Raw genomic sequence first — 20431 nt, 5'->3', positions numbered from 1 at the left:
CCGTGAAGAAATCACAACTGTTCCCCTACCAGTGTTCACAAAAGCAAAGGTAACATGACATCCCAAATGATGAGCTACCACTCACGCATGTTGCACACTAGTGACCATGGCGCTCTCCATGCACGCTTTACATGAACAGTCCTGGAACTTTTTTGATCAACAATTGTAGCTTCACATTTAGAGGAATCAGAGTGTTATTTCTGTTATTATCTAAGCAGAAAACATATAATAACCCTATTTACCAAACTGTGAAACTATTGCTTTAGAGTTATAAATATGCATTTGGTCGATATAAAGCATATTCTTGTATATTTTATAGTTTAGAAACAGGTCTGCTGATTGAACATGTGAACTGTTTAATTGAAGGTAAAATCACGTGCTGCTTCTTTTTGAAACTATTCACCTCCCTTTCCACATAGACACATATGTCCATTTTTTGTCTTTGCTGTAAAGATTAAGGTTACTGCAGACTAAGGTTGTGTATTTGTATGCATATGTGCATCTTGAACGTGTACACATACATGCTCCACGGTCCCTTTGCATCAAGCAGCTTAGGTCCTAGTCTATAACCCCGCCTTCATCCTTTCCCAGGGGAAAAGCCCCCATGCCAAAGGGAAGAAATGGGGTGTAAAGGGCACCGAGTTCCCATTGGATCTCCTCCTCTGTGCCCCATCTGTGCCCAGACTATGCCACTCTGCTTTGGACATTGTAAAAGCTCTGCGTCGGCTTGGGGGAAACATGCACTTTTAATGCGCCCCTCTCTTGCTCTCTGCACATTCTGTGGGTTAAGCAAAAATCTGATGTGGCACTGTAATTAAGTTGCCATTAATTGTTTTGCCTGGTCCCTGGTGGCACAGCTCAGACTTTGGGGGAAGAGAAAAGCAGATTTATAGGGCTGATGGGCTCCACGCCTAACTGAACAACTAAGCACAGTGAAAACGATTCTTAATTACTGCCTGTTGCCACTAATTTACCCAAAGTCACCTCTGCCAGCGCGCTAACTAGCCCTCACCGTCGAGCTGCACTTAAACGCTCAAGCGTAGTCTGTCCCTTCTATTAATAACCACAACGTGGAACTTTTCTTCTCTGAAACACACAGAAACTTGCGCTTCATTCTGCAATATTTTTGTCTTGCATGTTTTGTTTTCCACTTTCATTCCTGTTGGCAATCCGATGGCAGGCTTTTCCATGAGCATTGAACTGAGTCTAAATGTGAAATCTCAGGTGGTTTCTCTGCCTTGGCGGTAATTGAATCAAGACTATTTATATGCCCTACATTTTATGACATGTAAAATGTTCACTGGTCTGAATGAAATACACTTTCCAGTATCACCGCCTGCCATGTCGAATGTAAATACAGAAGATATCGACGGAAAAACCGGCCGTGGAAAACACGTCCTGGTGGGCAGTGGCGCAACCCGGCTGACACCCTTCCACTGCTCGTCTTCACACACACACACAAGTTTGCATGGTGCACTATAACAACACACTCATCCACTCACACAACCTCATATTGCGCTGGGTGGGTCGCCGTCCCTACAAAGTCTGGCCTCAATGGGCACTTGAGGTGAATTATTGTTTGCGAGTGGAAACTTGGCCAGATAATCTCCGTGCTGCTGGCTCAGGGCTGAGTAAGACCACTGTCTCCTTCCCTGAACACACACTGTGCGCACACACGGCTTTTGTTTTACCATCTCTATTTCCAGTTCACACTTATTTGCTGACTCTTTGCCTTTTACAATAACTCCTTGTGCCTTTTTTTTTTTTTTGCTCCATCTTTCTCTTCCTTTTCTACAACTTCTCTCTCCTCCCTCCCTTCCTCTATTTCCCTCCGCTACTCTTTTTTCCCAACAACTCTGGCCTTTATCCTGCGGGCCATTCACCTCTCTGCGGCTGCCCCTCGCCTGTGCCGTGCAGTAAATTCCAGGGGTAGCTGGAAACACAAACATGCACAAACCTGGGGCAGGCAGCTCAATCACGATAGACCCCTCCTTGCCGCCGCCGCCTCACCTACCTCCACCTCTCACTCAGCTCTCCGTCGTACAAGGGGTCTTTGTGTGCCAGACTGTTCCACGAGTCAGATCTTCTCTGTATCACAGTTACGATTCTTGCGTCTGTGTCACTTGTTGTTTTGCCAGTCAGCGGAGTGTGAATGATAATCATATAATTGGAGTCCTCTTCAGCAGACATAAACCAATGTTTGGATAAATGTGATTACAGTAATTGTAGCAAACTAATGACGTGTTGGATGAGGAAGGTTTGTTATTACAATGTGCGAGACCCATCCTTAATATCAACTTAGTCTGATTGATACAGCTACTGTCCTGTTTGAATAATGGGTCTAAACAGTCCAGTTGTAGCGCAGCCCTCCTGACGCTAAGCCCAGCAAGATGACATATAATCATAACACCGAGCAACACAAGCGAAGCATTGGTCAACAGCTGGGCTTCTGATTAATGTGCAATTGGAAAATTCTCACACATCATCAGCCCCGATCAGCAGTCTTTCTCTAAAGCATGCAACACTATTTTTCCTCTTCCTCTTCAAAAGGAGGAAGCCCCCTCCCTCCCTCCTCCTCCACGTCTAACTCTTTGCCAATGTGCTGAGCCAGTGGAAAATCCGATGTCCGTTCAAGAAACAAAGCAGTGTAGAAAGATCGGTTGACCAGAGGAAGCAATATTCATACAGCACGTCCTGACTGATAGGGACCTGGTTGTGCAAGTGGGCTAATGAGACATCTTCATGTTTTTCCACTTGCCTCGGCTCAGGAGGCACATGATCTCCTAGTGCACCATCAGGCGTTTCCATTGCACTCATATGTTTATTTTAAAGAATGTTTAGGAAATACCAGATAATCTCTCCGTGGTTTATTATTTTCCAGTCTCTTCGGGTTTTCCATTGTGCTAATGTCTTAATCAGTTCACAGCAGCATGCTATCTAAAAAAACCGTGATAAGATGCCGAGACCGTAACAAAGTTCCTCTCAGTTACAACAGCGGACACATTCACGCAGTGCCAGTTGCTAGACACTTCTCAGCTCAACCTGCAATTATTTGTCAAGCTATCTTGTCTCATGGTGCGTAGAGCTCTACCACAGTAATTAAAGTTCTATGTTAGGACGAGCAAACACACTCACAACCGCAAGCATCTTGTTTATTCCAAATGTGACAACACTTTTGCCTAACTTTATATCTGCCTCCACAGGACCATATGTTCTTTTTCAACTTAAATTAAGAACGTAATTCGGTTTTGATTGTGTTTGTAGTAAATGCAAAAGTTACCCTGAAGGCAACATCCCCTTTTGGGAGAGTTTTGGCGAACCTCATCATTAATGCTTACTCAGACGGCATGAACAACACATTAGCATGCACAAAGGCTAATGACACTTGACATTTACTGTAGTTCACAAGATGCTCCAGAGCATATGGCAAATTTCCACCGAGAAACTGAGTCAACAGCAAGACTCAGACAACAGCTGTGGGGAAAATGATTGGTCTACCCAATTTAAAAAACTCAGCATGGCTCTCTGAGTGTTTGCTGAGATGTAATTTCCTCATAATTTAAGAAACAGGATTATTTGAAGCTTTTCTGTAGTGGTTTGTCTTCTGGCATTACTGCTCTGCTCTCTGTGCAGATAAACATTGTCTCTTTTCTTTTAATTTCCCACAGTAAATAATTCACTGTTGAATCGAAAGACCAAACAACTCCCAGATTGCTGTGTATACTCAACTTTGTTTGGCCCTTCGTTTTTGGGCTTCGCTGTCTTGCTCACTTGTGCCGTCCCTAAGTGTTTAAATGGATTGAAACAGAGATTAAGCGGTTTCAACTGAACAAACAGGCAGCGATGACACAAAGCAGAATTCCAATTTATCTTCTGTCAGTTTTAGAACAGACGCTACAAACATCAGCCGCAGACTGAGAGGAAAATGTTGTCACGGAAAGTCGACGAGTTTGGCATGAAGAATTCAGTTTTTACTTACATTTTTATGAAGTCTCCTCATGGTTTATGCTTGAAAGCGCGCATTCGTATCTCATGCTTGTGCGATTGTTTAATGTTTCACATACTTCTTTGAGATTCTACATGGTTATTAATAACACTGGTGGCTGTGAAATTAAATGCAATCAGCGTCCTGCAGCGATCTGACAGTTATTAGACTGAATGTGATTGGAGGGCGTCATGTTGACTAAAGTTACACAGTTGTTATATTGTGACCTTCAGACACAAACTAAAGGAAAAGCCTGAACCTTTGACCCCTACAGTGAGAGGATTGGATCAGTCATACTGTGGGGTGCAGCTTGCTGACATGGTCACTTGTCCACCTTAGAGATAAAAGTCACAGCAGTTCAATAAAAAGATGTTCTTATCAATGGAACATTTGTTTTGTGATGGGAGTGGTCTTGTCTAAGATTCCATCCATTCGGCATGAGCAGTCACTGAATGGTTTGACGAACGTTATGTAAATCAAACGCTGATGCCTTCACTGTTACCCGCTTTTGGGCGATTTTGACCCAACATTAGATAGTCCTGTCCACCACCACCACCATCAAAACACTAAATATCTTTTGGAGTATCTATCTAGATTTTTCGTAGAGTCACTGCTAAGGTACATTGAATCTGTTCTGACTAGATGTGACGGTCAAACCTTACAGAGACACTTGGTTTTTCCTTCAATATGTCTGTATATTCAAGAGTGTGAGCTATATTTGATTTGATTCCCCAGTGCTGGAGAAAGGTCTGGCTGTTCAAGACTATTGTTTGACTTGTGTCTTTTCCCTCCTTCGTCTCTCTTTAAATCTAATACCCTATCAGTGTTGACTCTAGTTGTCTCCCCAACATCGATCACATTCACATTTGGCCAGATGGGCTTCACTAAATAAAACTTTTTTGTTTGTTTTTGTGCTTACATGGAGTTCATGTCATAGTCTGTGTTGCGCTGGGAACACGAGGCACTTAGAAGTAGGCACAACTGTCTCATCTTCTGGATTTTCCTGGAAAATTCAGGCTCTTTACATAGAAATCAGCCCACAAGCTGCTGTAGACAACCCAGACAGTCAGGGAAGGTCTCATTTTATTTGGTTATATTACAATCCACTCACATACCGGTCACAAAAAAAAGCAATTAATGCATGTAAATTGCTTCACATTCTTACACATAGCACTTTAGTACTGATGTGTGCTTATTCACGTTGAGGTCAAGAGTGAGATGAGAGGCTCAGTCTCATATTTGTCTGCAGCTGATTAGCTTAAGTATCACAGATAATGCCAACAAGAGCAAACAGCCCGTCTGGCTCAGTCTCGTTGCCACAAAATCCGCCGACTAGCACCTCTAAAGACCTCTTGAAACGTTAAGTATTGTTTAATTGTTGCTTTTGTACAAATTAAACAATATGTTAGCCAGATAATCCACTCTCATCCATGGATCTTCCCGATTCAGAGCCTCAAAAGCTGTGACGAGTGCGCGTCTACGTTCGTATTCCCGCCATTAGTTTCTTAAGTGTGTCCTCTGACTTCTGCAGTATCTGGAAAAGTAAGATAAAGAGGGTAGGGATGCTCAAGACTGATGGACTGACAGACAAAGATAGGGAGAGGGAGAGAGGGAGTAAGAAATGGGCGGCATCAGTGTCTTGTTGGAGGAACATCTGCTCCGGGTTTGCCCAACACAAAGCACTGCTGGCTGCCACTCAGGAAACCACTAAAACCACTGACAGTGAACTGTTACAATGGTGGATGTAAAAATAGATCTTGTTTCTCCTTTGGCACTGTGGGGTTTGAAGGCCTGTGGAGCAATGCTTGTTGCTCGGTGCTAGCTCAGCTCAGGCCTGCGTTGCTGTTGGTTGCACAGGAAAAACATCAGCATCTTGACGCTGCTGTTGTGCACGTCTAGTTTGAAGCTTTCGAGCAGGAAACTGTCAGTTAAAGATGTGTCAAGGGCGTGGAGGAGCATCTATCTATCTATCTATCTATCTATCTATCTATCTATCTATCTATCTATCTATCTATCTATCTATCTTGTAGATGTTTTTGTCATCCATCTGTGCATCTTGATTGTTCCTCATTCTTCTTTCGGCTGAATCAACAAAGTCAAATCACACACAGACACATAAGGTCAAAAGATTGCACAAGTCAACTTACATAAATCAAGCTTTCTTTTCCCCACCCCTTCTGTCTCTTACCTTCCTCTTTCTGTCTCAGAAATTTTGAAATGACATTTTCCAGCTCTTAAGTCGCACACAAGCCTAAACACGTTTGAACTTTCCCCCCTGTTTACAGATCTGAAGAGGTAGATGCTCCTGTGCACTCCTGGCCTGTTGTTAATGATAAATCCCATTATGTCAAGACAGCAAGTATATTACACAGAGGTTTGACCTTAACTGGAGTTGTTTTCTGTTTATCATCAACCAAAACTGGTGCATTTTTTAACATGGGGTCCATCATTGACTCATAAAAGATGAAAGTCATATGTCAAATGTCTATTTATCTACATGACTTGGTTCGTGCAGAGTTGATGAGTAATTCACCTTGAGCGCAAAAACAAAAATGCTTCACTTGCTCTTTTTTGCACATGCAATTTGTATTTCTTTGCACCCACTTCTCTTACAACAGGAGAACTTCTCCTGCACCTGAATTGTAAAGCTCTGTCCTGCATGCATGTGCTCTGTTCAATTCCTTGCACGAAATCCACGAGTAAGGAGACTGGTAAATGCATAGATGCATTCTTCTGCTTACATTGTAATGCAGGGCTGTAACTTTGCATGTCACTGACAGCTGGCCCCAGCAGTAAGGAGGGCTGATTATCGAGTGTGTGACTCCTCAACCAGGACTGAAGAATCGCAAATAAAACAGGCATTGAATCCGGAGGAGAGAAGAAGAAGAAGAAGAAGAAAAAAAGAAAAGAAAAAAAACGTCATGGAAAGAATGACGTCAGGTTTGATTAGTCGCCGAGGGAAGAGCCTGGTTGTGTCGAGGTGGAGCTCAGGCAAAGCCAGATAGCAGGGACGATGCAGGGAGGTTTCGGTGCGTTACTTTTTTTTTTTTTTTTTTTTTTTTTTTTTTTTCTTTTTGTGCTGGCTGCATCATATGATGGTGGGGGGAAACTGTTGAATAATCCTGTTATTATAAAGCGACACGGGAGCAAAGAGGGAGTACGAGGGGATCATGACGTAACCGTTTCCATAGGCGACTGATATGCTGGCTAAGCCAATGGGAATCCACACCAGCGGTCCATACCCATCCTCCTTTTGACGCGCATCACATGTCCCCGGCGGTGTTGTGACAGAAGGGAGCGAGGCGAGGCGAGATGATTCACCCCAACCCACTTCCTTCTTCGGCTTGGGAGCGCGACGGGAAAACACGTTGTTGTGGCTGAGTGTGTTTGACTTTGTTGTCGAATACACTGTCAGCTAGATTTTAATGTTTCAAACCTTGGAGAAGTCACAGTGACGCATAGATTTTTTTTTTATTGTGCTGCATAAAAAAAAAAGCAGCTGTGGTCTGTTACAGATGTCTATTGTGGTTAGCTCTTAGAAATGTGGTGCGTTATTTGTGGCAACATAAAGTGTCACCATCAAAGTCTGATGTTTCCACCTGCTTTTATCTGGGTCAAACAGCTATAACATGCAAATAAAAATAACATTATGTCAACAATGAGAGCAAAAGGTGTCTTTGTGAAGCTTTAATGTGTCTGGTAATAGAATATGTCTAATGAGGCATGACGTTTGTAGTTAGTATGATGTGTTATGTTGAATGTTTAATATGTTTAATATTGTTGCTTATAATTGGTAACTAGACTGCAATTGATTTATAGATGGATTTGGGATAGAAAATAAAGAAATGGTCTCTTTTTGGAGTCAATTATGAATTAGTTCAGCTGATCCTAACCCTTTATTACTTAATTATTGTTATTTCCTTGTACTTTCTTTTCTATTTTATTTTGGATGCTGCTATGGCATGCAAATTTCTCCCAATTGAGGATCAATAAAAATAATTCTATTGTAATTCTATTTTAGTCACAATGTAGGCACTGGAAACTACATCAGTTCATTTTGGGAGCTTTTCATCCAAAAAAAAAAACAACAGGATCGGTGTTTATGTAGGACACAGAGCAGTAAGAGACATGGGGATCGTTGCAGACACTCTTTGGTTCCAGGGAGCGACCACGCGCTCCGGTGGGATGGGAACTATCTTGACAGCTCAGGCCGGAGACTTTGGTTGTGGTTGTGACAGCGCAGTGGGCGGGATTTTACCTCAGATCAGGGGAGAGAGTCTAGTCTTTGGTGAGACTGAGGGGGAGTTAAAGAGAGAAAGGGACCTGGGGTGCTCTTCAGAGAACGGAGTAAGTATTTTTTTTTTGCTTCTTTTTTTTTTTCCTCCTTTGCTTGAGCGACAAAAGATCAAAGCTGCTTCCAAGTGTTTTTTTTTTTTTTTTGGACGTTGCATACATTTATATATATTTTAAAAAAACAACTCCGACCGGTTAAGTCTTCATTTTTTTTGCGTGCAATGATCAACGAGGGCCAGCCACTGGTGGGTAGCTGCCTTGGGTAGTTAGCTGTGTACCAGGCTAACATCGTTAGCTAACGTTATATCTTGGATACATACTGACATTGGGCGTCTCGCTTTCCAACCCAGGTAGCTAATCAGCCGGGATGCTACCACATTCCCTTTGCCTTTGTTTAAGTTTACTTAGGCTCCTGCGTTGCTCCCGGCTAAGTTTTTCGACTTGTCAGTGTGTTAGAAGTCGCTTTTGTGTATTTTCCCTCCCCTCTTTACAATCAGCACAAGCTAACGCATGGGAGCTAGTTGGCTAACAGTGCACGCTAGCCGGGAACGTTGTTTTTGAACGGACAGCAGATTGACGTTTGGAGGCTCATCCTCGTTTTACAAAAAAGAAAGGAAAAAAAAAACATGCCAGTCTCTTAAAAAATATGGAGCTCTCAGAAAGTTATTTGCATTTCATTCTAACGCACAAATGCCAGAGTTTACACGCCGACTTGTCATTCAGTCCGTTTTAACGTCCCGTGGATTGTACATGCAGACAGATAATGTCAGTAAGCTAACGGGGTGATAGTGCAAAACGGCCCGGTACCGTGTGCTCCGAGTGTCGGGACTCAACTCGGGAGAGCCCTCGGAGGCACCCAGAAAGTCCTCCCGGCTGCCTGTCACTGCATTTGGAGACCCAGTAAATGTGTTTTAATGCACGTACTGGCAACGTCGTTTTTATCGACCGACAACCTCTTGCCGTGCTGTCAAACTTAAAACACCCATTAGGGCGACTATCACTAGCCGGTGTTATGTCGAAATCTGCTCCCCTCCTTCGATTTGTGTTTGTCGATGCTTAACCTCATCCCTAAAGCACTGACACCATTTGTTCACGTTTTTTAACTATCCTAAATGTCACAGCAGTGTGAGGACAGTAATAATTTGTAAATCTATAACGCTAATAAAGCAATAACGATCCTTTCTTTTTTATGACGATTCGGGAAGACCTTGAACGCAGCACGTCGCTTTAAATTGCCATTCACGCTTTCTTAATCTTTGCAAGATGATTAACGCTGCACTTGTAATCTCGATGGACGGTGTTATACAGTTTGTGCAGACATTACCTGCGAGTGTCCAGGTTGGTGTGGAGGGCAGCCACCGAGCACCTTTTGGTGTCTAGTTGAAGGGATCACTCCTTATCCAATTAAATAGCACCCGGCTTGCTGCAGCGCCAGCGGTGTCTTCCTGTGTTTGTATAATGACTTGTGATCCCACAGTGGATTGCAAGCAGGATTGTAGTTATGTTTTTTAAAATGTGAAATTGAAGCATAGAATTTAGTGTATGGACTGAGATCCAAGCTGTGCCAGTCACCTCGGTATGGAGCACTTATCTCTAGACTTATTACATAATATAATGACAGCTAAGCAATTCCATGGGCAAATATTATTGACAGAATGCCTCTCTGCAGAGTAAAGCCTACATGTAATGACAGTTGCTGGGATTCAGTTTCAGTTTTGGATAAATGATATGTCTAAATTTCCTAGATTTTACTGCATTAGAGCAGTGTTTTCCAATGAGCTTTCATTGTAACTGTCCTGCTCAGTAATATAAAAATTGGTTTTGTTTAATGATTCACTTAAATCATCAGTAACATAATCTGTTGCTGTGTCTGAGCCCTTTGAACTCAGACTGTTGCTGTCACTCAAGAATGACAAAAATATCCTTTCTTATTCCTCGCTGTACCGTTCTTTTCTTCTTTTTATTTTCAATGGTTGGCTATTGACATTGCTGCTGGCAAAATACTACAAGTAAGCAGTTGTTACTCTTGTTTCCTGAATTGTTCTGGAAAATTGTTATATTGCAGAGGCAAGATCACTTGACCTCCTTGGCTGTGTGACTCGGCCGGGTAATGTTTTCTCTACCGACAACCTTGCAAGACTGCGACTCATGTTTTATTTTTTTCAAAATCCTTTCCGGCAGTGCATATTAGGTTCATTAGCCACGCCGGAGAGTGTGTGATTTCCACTAATCTAACGTGTTGCTTGCTGTTGAAATAAGTGCAGTTTGCTTCTCATGACACAGGAGTTTGTGAAATCACAGAGCGATAGTCACTGTGGAGTAACGCTATACTTTCCTCCAGGCAGAAATTTCTTGTCAAGTCTCTTTCTAAATCAACACGGATGAGTTCCCCTTACAGCTGCTTGACAAGTTCACTTCATACATTGTCATGCTCTGCACTGGGGGGCAATTACAAGTGCAGCATCCAAAAAAAAAAAAGTAATTAACAATTAGCAATGTTTGTCCTCAGTTCGGTCTGTAAGTCAAATGTTTGTAATTGCCAAATGCACGGCATCATTTTAGGGATCATGCCGCTGTAGGTCATTGATCTAAGGTGACATTGAGCCATATGTAAAGCAACATAGAAATCTAAATATAGTCTGGTTTTGTCCCAGTAGGCACAATGTATTTATGGTACTATTTACTTATAATGGAATTTTGCTTATCTTTTGTGTTCTGTGTGAATTGTAAGGCCAAGGTTATTCCAGGCAAAGGTTTTAGGTTACATGGTTGTTTGACTCATTCATGACTCCTCATTCATCCATTCATTCATTCATTCAAACCTTGCCTAACTAAGCAGTTGAATTGAACCACACATGTGTGACTACAGTTAATATGCTTTAGCATAATAGTTGTGGGGGATCAAAGGGGCTATAGTTGTAAAAAAAACTGGCAAAACTAATTATAAACTCTGATCCCGACAACTAATACACTCTAAAGCACATCATGCATCAATTTTCAACATGGGCAGAAGGTCTAAATGTGCCACAAGTCAGTCTGCCAGGTATTTATGTTGGCCTTGGCATCTCTCCAAATCTGGTGGGCTTCGTAGCTTGACATGATGGAAGCTACATTTTAATAGTCGAGTAGGAGATTTAGCTTTAGTTTGTGCAAAAATATATATACTTGAGTATATAAAATACGACCATACTTCTAAGCTGTGTGTCATTGTTGAGCAATGCTGGTTGTAGTGGATAGTATCACTTGTGGCAAATGGCATAATCTTCCCCCTGCATCCAAACTGTCATTGTAGCAGTTTAGTGAAAAATGCGAGACTTATCAGCTCAGTGCAGGAACAGCAGTAATGTCATACTGGTTTATCCAATGAAATCACAATTACTGCCCTTGCAAGCGTCTTAAAAAAATATTTCCACGAAACAGTGAGTGCCTGAAATAAGTTATTTTCTCGTATTCATAATAATAAAATCTGAGAGACGTCACTCAATTCATTTATTCAGTGACACTGAATAAGATAAAGTAAATTCTAATCTGCTCCTCATAGCTTTTCTCTCTAGAACACATTGTCACCTTGGGCTATCTGGTGACGCTGCCATTACAGCAGCAGCAGCAGCTCAGTCGCACTGAATACGGTTTCTCTGATGGTGAAAGCACAGATATTTATATTGAACCCTTTCTGAGGAATCAAGGTAGCTTACGTGAATGTACGTTTTATTTTTAGTTCACGCAACATGAGTCTGAAATTTGTCACAACGTAGTATTTGGAAGGGAAAAAAAAAAAAGGGAACTTGCATTCTCTATCACAGGTTTTTGTGAAATGTGTGTAACTCTCAGGTCAAGAATAGTGCATCCAAAAAACTGAAAAGACTGGGACAGCAAGGTCAGGCTGTGGCAGAAAACGGCAGGGCGGCAGGACCTCAGGCCTCTGAGCTGCTATGTAGAATCACACATAACAAAGAGCACGGAGAGCTTCTCATCTTCAAAGTGGCTCAATAAAAGATGCGTCATTTTGGAATATTTTCTGTCCTACCGACATGAGAGACTCTGTATAACAGCTCAATAAAACCATCCCTCCTGGTCTTCTAATCTATGAAGGGGAAAAGTAATAATTTTTTTTCTACAATCACTATTTAGACCTGCAGTGACATTAATGATGCCAAAAAAAAAGGATGCAGCAGAGGGGGGTGTTGATGGTTTTGTTTGATTAGAGTCAGAGCAAAAAAAAAATCTTTTCATACTTAAAAAATAACAGTCCTGTTATTTCTATTGCCAGTACTAAGCAGAAATGGGGAGAATGTTGGTTCAGTATTGATATTTTGTAGATAAATGCTTAATTGTACATTTGTTTCCCAAAGAAAACATATTTTTAAATGGTGTGAAAAACGCATATCAATCATAATTGCAGCAGAACAACAGGATAGTGCTTCAGAAATCAGGAGTACTTGGAAACTTTTTAATAAACAAAAAGAAATAAATTATGCAACGGCCCGCCATTTACACAGACAGTGTGATTGCGAGTTGTGATGATCAGAAGAAACACTAGAATGCTATTAACACAATGTCACATCTTTTGTGGTGCTTCAAGGTTTCCAAAACACAAAGTAAATGATGGATGATGCCCTCTCCTACTGTATTGTGTTTCACTTAAAGCCCGGCTTCCATCTCATGTTTTGTTTGGTTAATTGCAAGAGAATTTCAAGTTGAACAAGACCATGTTTTATGAGATTAGGTCAGTCACCTTCATTTGCGAATGCAAAACCAGAATTACTCTCTTGACATTTACTTTTTATGGGATTATTTTTTAAATATGATTTTAAGCACTGTGTAGAAACCTGCTGGTCATTCTTAAGGTGTAGAAATGCTGCAATGCTGCAAATTTTACAGCATTTTTGGTGCATCAAAAACCTAGAATTTCTGTCTGCTCTGATATGATTGTAGGAGACAAAATTCTGCCCCACTTCCAGACTGAAATTTGCTTCAGCTGCATGGATTTTGTGATGCAGCTCCACGTATTTGTAGATGAATTTGAAAAACTGAGAAGATTTTACAGGTGCAACGACAAAATCTAAAAATGTATGTAGCACAGTGAAACACTGCAGCGTTACATGACAGAAAACATGTTAAGATTCATTCTTAACCAAGTCAGATACAGCTGCTGTCTTAAAAGTATCTTAGAAATAGAAGATTTAGGTAAATTATGATTCTCAGAAACTGCGGCAATAACTGTTTTGTTCCTGCTTGGCTGACAGCCTTAAATCTAAATGAAAAAGGTTCTACTCTCCTCGTATTTTAAAAACCTCTACATGTTTTCCACATATGAAGTCAGAGACGCTGGACAGGAAAAGTGAGATGCCGGTGACACCTCTGACTGTGCATTCTCATGTACTGGCAGCCTGACAGCGTTTCCGAGCTGAGGTTCCAGTCTGTGGAGTGAAGTAGCACTCTCAGCTGCACGCCATGCAACACAAGGATGGCTGGGTGTCTCTGCTTTGTACCCTCCACATTTACATGGCCTGACCCAGTTCAGCAACGGCTAGCAGTGGGGGGAGGGGGCAGTCTGGGGGAAGCTAAAAATACCAACTCTCGCATTAGGCAGCTCCATTGCAGAGGGATCCCTAGAATTGCTATCCTTGACTTGCATCAAGTTGTTGGCACGTAGAGGTGTTCAAACTGCCAGAGGGTTTCCTTAGCGTGGAAACAAAGACATGAGTATGGTTATGAGATGCCCACCACGGTTCTACTGTCTGCTTCTTTCCACTTGCCGTAGCCTTCTGCGCTGACGATTCAATGTGCATCTAATGTGTGATAATGGCCGTAAATAGCTCAGAGGAGAGGAGAGACTCGCAAGTCTTCGGTCCTCGAGCGAAGCCGGCGCACACTGGTGCTGAGCTTCGCCGCTGTAGTGTGGAAAGGGTTAACCTTAGCCTCTGTCATTCAACCATACCATGCCAGCTGTTGGCTTGGAGATCCAATCACAATGATTTTCCACTGTTGTGACATGTGACCTGCTCCGCAACCCGAAACTGACGCAGCGCAGCAAATGTTGGCACTTCCTTCATCTTGGCGTTTGTCGCTGCTCGTGGGGTTAGGGGGTGTGAATGTCGGGGAGGGTTCTTAGAGTAAGACCTGAAGATGGGGAAATGGAGAATGCAGAGAATTACAGTCATTGCTATGGACCGCTGCTCCTGTGCTTTGTCCGTTTGGTACCCAAAGCAAGTGAAGTATCGCTGACATTTAAGATAAGCCCCTTGGAGGTCATTAACACATTAAAAAGGGATATGTGTTACTGCAAGGTGGTATGTAGTTTACACAAGACTCCTAAATTTTACTTGTCTCGTTTGGTGGGAATTTTTGGGACAAACTATGCTAGAAGGAATTCAGAAACCTTCTGAGTGTGTCTACGTCAAAACTTGTAAACTTGCGATAGAATTTACTGCGGATGGTTGTACCTGTTCTCTTTTGGTTTTTTTTGTAATCTTTAGTTTTGTCGTGGAAAAAAAAACATGGCACCTTGTGTTTTTAAATTGAAATAGAAGTAACGCACATCAGGGCTGAGCGGTGTCGTCGTATTTCTACAATGATTTTTGCTTGGTGTTGTTCCCTGAATGCCAAAAACCAGCATGTACGAGAAAATTGCACATCTTTTAGTTGACTAAAAGACACTAATGAACACATTACCTGACTCAACAGCCCCCTGGGTTTGAGATAACATTAAAATTAGTCATTGTCGATTGACGTTATTAATGTTTGAATCAAAATATTACTCAGACCTATTCAAGAAAGCAGCAGACCTGCTTCTTCCTACTCATTGCATATTTCCAAGATGATGATTGAAAAGCCTTGGTGTAGGATTCAGCTACACATCAGCGACTAAAGAACATCTACCTTATATACACTATATTTCCTTCATATCTAATATTTGATGCTTAGAGATGTATCTTAGTACTCGTTGCCTTGCAGTCTATTGATTTATCTTGTGATGCAGAGAGATGACCCTCCAGCATACATTTGTAGAAAGTGGCCTTGGCATTTCCACCCAAGAATATGCTTTTTATGCTTCTTAGAACAGCAGCGTGGCTGACAATTGATGTCCAGTGTCAATATCATGCATGTTGTCATTAACATTTAGAGTAAGAGTTTCACAACAGATATGCCAGCATGTGTTAAAAATCCTGTTTGGACAGCACAAGGCACGCAAAGGTATATTTCTTCCTCAAAATAGGGATTTCCACGAACTCTCCCACCTCCAGTAGTAAGCCCGGCCCTTCAATTATGCTGTGTCATAAATAATAAATTCTGTCCCGTTTTCCATGGCAGATGGCTCCAAATAGAATCTCGACATGTGACAGAATAGTTTCCAAGAATCTCAATGGAATAAGCTGCAAGCATTTATTTGTGCACCGAGCAATAATAAGGGCTACATTTTCTCTCCTCCTGCATCTGCGTCCCAGTTTAAAGTTCAGACACATTTTCGACTCTGACACGTTAGCTCGGAGTTCTGAGTCCCTAATATGGTGTAAAGACACACGAAAGGCTTTCTTTGTGTTGCAGTCAGAAATGAAGAAAGTGAGTAAAAGTGAGTAGATCGTCCCCAGCTGAGAGATAACTGCAGCATTATTTCCAGATGAGGCTAAATGTCTCTGCCTGCCTGCACTGGTGCTTTTTCTTTATGGATCAGATGGCTGAGTCCAGGTTCTCTGTGCGGATTATAGTCCGACATGGCTTTCCACGTGGATCTACAAAATGAGTTTAGTGTTTCACAAAATTGTTCCAGACTACAAACCAAGCCCATCTTGTTGGATATTTGCAATAAATCCAGTTTTGTCCCTTGCAGTTCTAAGAAATTCATGAAATCATGTCCTTCTTAAAACAGGTTGACACCTGCTTTGCTTAAGCCTCTTTATATTGTGATGCTGCATGCTTGTCTGAGCTGCTCCAAGACAAATTCTTATCAACCTGGCCGACATGAATGAATCAGCCTCATTGTGTTAGGCTGATTAAAGCTGAATGGACAGCAGCCTCTCATTAGAATGGACTCTCCCATGTCGAGCACCATGGAGCTCCCTCATGCCACAGATAGTCTTAATTAGATTAAACAGAAGGCTTTTCCTGAGGTAATCAGTCAGTTGGTCCTCGCTCACTACGTTACCCCACCAGCTACACTGCAGGGAAGCCGGTGGCTGCTTTTCTGATTTCTGATTTCCTTATTCAGTGTCAGATCTACCGCATGTTGTTCGGCATGGCAGGGTACTGATGTAGCCTGTGATACAACCGTGGATGTATTTTTTCGAGATGAAAAGATGGACCGTAATGCTTAACACCTGGTCATATTAGAGGAGGAAACAGCTGGGCTTTGTCACGCAGACTGACCTTGTAGCTTGTGCAGTGATTTATATTTTGTACTTGGAAATGAAAAAGTAAGATCAACACCAATTTTTCCAGTGGGAGTCATATTCTGCAGTAGGGAGAAGAAAGGAGGTATTATTAATACATTTGTAATAATAAATATAAATCTAATGACATATGAATGATAACAGTACAAAATCAAGATGGTGAATAGTCATAAAAAACACAGTAAAACTGAAAATTGTTAGGACAGCTAATTCTTTACAGAAATTGAGGTGAAGTTGAACCTACTGTTCAGCGACTTCTGTTCCATTTAGAGTTTGTTTAATTTCCCTACCCACTGCAATATTAAATACAGAACCAAATATCAGTGTTGTCAGTTTCCAAATACAATAAGACAATCACTTTAAAACACTACATTTTAAAAGATCCTTGGTTTTACTGAGAAGGTAGAATTTTGTCTTGTGGTTTAGAGGCTTTGTTCATAAGTAGAATCAGAACTACTGGCTGGGAAAAAAAAAGAATTTGAATCAGTCAAAGCAAACGCAGTCCAACACAGTCAGTCGATTTAAATCCAATATGTGCAAGAAATGATAAAAAGGCTGCTAACCCTGGACTATGAAACAGCTGCAGAACGTGTTGTATTAGCAGCAGATGAACACGGCAGAGGAGACAGGACTACCTTTAAATTCTCTGCGATTACTAAATGCCAAGGCTCCACTCTGCTCACACACTGTGAGCGGGAGGCAGAGCGCACATTGCTTGACAAGACTTTTATCCAAATGACAAAATTATTATTTTATTACAACTCAAGTACAGCTAATCAAAATCTCTTGGCAGTGACTGTAGGCAGTTCTGCTAATTACTTTGCTACTTGTCTCAGCAGCTAAGTGGTTTTGTCTAAGGGCCTTCAGTTTTTCTCGGTGTGTTATAGCTGCATCGTAGGTGACAAGGAAGACACAAAATGGTAACATATTGTTTTAACATGCTGCATTAAATATATAATTATGAATGTCCAGTCCCTAAAGAGCATTCTTCTTCCATGAAAAGAAAAGGGAATTCTAAATAGTTTCTTTTTATTATTTTACCAGGTATTTTAGTGAGAGAAAAATATGGTGTGTAGACCAGTAACTGTAGACTGAAGGTGACAAATATATATTTTTTTACATTTTCCAGTTGTCTGTCTGATAAAAGAACAACAAAAAAATCTACATCCCTTAGTCTGAAGTAGAAAAAACCATCTCTTAGCTACAGCTTTGTTCTTACAAAGTGAATACATGTCTTTTGCATTTGTCACAAACATGAGGTGCAGTGTGCAACTTAAAATTCAGTTTTCCTGCATAGTTTGCTCAAATATCAGGCATTCAGCATGAGCTGGATCTCAGTGTCTCAATGACATCAATAAATGCATGAGAACCCTGCTGTACATGAAAAGGCACTTGGTGGTGTCACTATTGACAATTTTTTCTGTGTGTGTGTTTGCTCTTCTCTTTCAGATCTGCATGCATGGTGATCTCCGGCTCTGTGGGTGATCCTCAGTCACCATGAAAGACTAGGAACTCAGCTCTCCAAGGGAAATGGCTTGTTTTGTAATATCCCCACCTTGCTACCTGGCATTTGGCTCCCGCTGCCTGTGAAGGGCCCGTCCGCTGTTTATGGGAACTATCACTGTGTTCGCACTATTGAGGATTTAAGCTTTTCCAGGACAACACCTTTTTCTTGACCCCCGCTGTCGAGTCAAAGCAGCAGCGCTTTGCGGTAGACTGGGGAGGCAGCGAGACAATGGCGAACAACTCGTACAGTGGGGTGAAGAACTCCATGATGGAGGCCAACCACGATGGAGAGTTTGGCTGCACACTCAAAGAACTGCGCTCCTTAATGGAACTGAGAGGCGCCGAGGCGATAAGCAAAATTGGGGAAACTTATGGGGATACTCAAGGACTCTGCAACCGGTTAAAAACGTCACCTATAGATGGTACAGTATAACTTTTACTACGCTGACTGTTATTTAATTGGATCATATACAGGATGTTTTCACAAAAGTGCGAGTAGTGAGTGCTGTTGGAATGATAAGTGGTGCACACATAGTTTAGGAAGCGTGTCATTGGCCAAGTCATCCACATTATGGATACCTTGACATCACTTCCTTGGAAAAACTCATATGCCAGACAGGTGGCCAGGCAGGCTGGCTCTGACCTGGGCCAATCCTGCTCTATTTCAAGGCCTGTGGATATGTCCCTCACTCCCTCCCCTCTCTCCCTTTTCACCTCTGTGTCTCTATGTGTGTGTGTCTCTGTGTGTAGGCTTCAGACAGACCAGCTGTTTGTCTGGGCACACTACCAGTCTGCAGGCAGGTCAATGTCCCACATGTGGCGGACAAAACAGGAGGCTGTAAGGTTGGGGAGTAATGACTTGAACATGTTAGCAAAGAAGTCAGTTTTGTAGATCTTCTTAATAAATTCTCACCCTAACAGTAGGACAGTGCTAAGAATTTAGAACAAAAAATGCAGTGAAGCTCCAGTAGAGGCCCACTTGGATGTTTTAAGACAGCACCTCTCTGGTTTTTAAAACATTTCTACTTCTACTCTTTCTCAGTTTGTCACTCTATAGACAGTCATCCTAATCGCCAGTATGACCTTGACTGAACTCTTATGGGAGGGGATTTTCAGTTTGATCCCAGATTAAAACGGCACCACATATTCACTGTAACAGCAACGGTCCTCTTGTGTGCAGCGTCGGAAAGCAAGGAAATGTTTTTCTGGGCTTCATCAAACCGAAAGGAATGCGATAAATACCGTGCTTTACAACAGTGGAAAGCATCCCTCATTCTAGCGCGAGTCATTAGCTCACTATTTAATTCTCGACCTTTCATTTATTGACAGGATGGTAAGTGGTGCGCTGTGCAGTTGGTTTCGCTGCCTTCAGTTTTATGAAAGCTAAAAGGCCGTTTGTCTGAGCTGCGAGGAGAAATTGCTGAATAGGAATTTCACCGAGAGAGCGTGAGATGTCTAAAGATTGCATGTGGCTGTGTCAAGCTGGTGAAGGTAGAGTCCTGCCATATTTGTAGCATGAATGACATTGGTTGTTTTGTAAATGTGTTATACCTCCATTGCTCAGTCTGCCTCGTTTACACTGCTAAAAAGAATGTCAAGGCCCATTAGCTCCGCAACACTTTTTGTTGTGAAGCACAAAGAAATTTCACACAGTATTGGTTGCTTTGCACGTGAGTGAATAGTTAAGAGAACACCATATATACATATATAATAAATCAGCATTCAGCATATCAGTAGTTTTGTTTTAAGCATTCGGATTATCAGCCTGAGAAATGAGACTGAAATTAAATTATTTCAGATTTCAAATGGGGACAAATTCAATTATCTGCCTAACCAGCAAAATAAAGGCAACTTTAACCCAATTTGTAGAAATTTCACTTTTTTTAATTGTGTTATTTTTCAACTACGCTGCACTGATAAGCTTGACTTGGTCCACATTGAGTTTCTTCTCGCAGCAGGTGCCGTTCCACTTGGTATGCAGCCACCGAGTTTTTGATACTTAGCGCTTCAATCAGCTCATTCGTCATTAGCTTGGGAAATTAAGCCATCATTTAAGATTACAGGAGCCTGACAATTGAAAAGGGATTTCTAATTAGTTGGTTGGCCATTTCTCGAAACCTCTTAAGCCAATCCTTTGCTAATCCTCCATATTTCCAAGCTCTTTTTTTTTTTCCATTCAAGGAAGTTTGAGTGAACTTTCCTGTTGGGACTGTGCTCGGATTTATCGCTCTGTTTGCACGATCTAAGGTTTAAAAAG

General features: G+C 41.7%; 1 protein-coding gene across 2 annotated transcripts in view; it reads left to right on the top strand.

Annotated features, from left to right (window-relative positions):
* Window positions 1-20431, top strand: part of atp2b1a (ATPase plasma membrane Ca2+ transporting 1a) — a 47994-nt gene that overhangs the window by 3158 nt on the left and 24405 nt on the right. For both annotated transcript variants that reach the window (XM_008299644.1, XM_008299643.1), the window contains exons 3-4: window positions 8263-8332; window positions 18118-18596. In XM_008299644.1, the coding sequence (XP_008297866.1) occupies window positions 18404-18596 (193 nt within the window). In that variant the 5' untranslated portion in view covers window positions 8263-8332; window positions 18118-18403. The remainder of the gene's footprint in view (window positions 1-8262; window positions 8333-18117; window positions 18597-20431) is intronic.

This window comes from Stegastes partitus, unplaced genomic scaffold, assembly GCF_000690725.1.
Source record: "Stegastes partitus isolate 25-593 unplaced genomic scaffold, Stegastes_partitus-1.0.2 Scaffold1441, whole genome shotgun sequence".
Lineage (NCBI taxonomy): Eukaryota > Metazoa > Chordata > Actinopteri > Pomacentridae > Stegastes > Stegastes partitus.
This window is presented reverse-complemented; position numbering and strand designations above follow the sequence as displayed.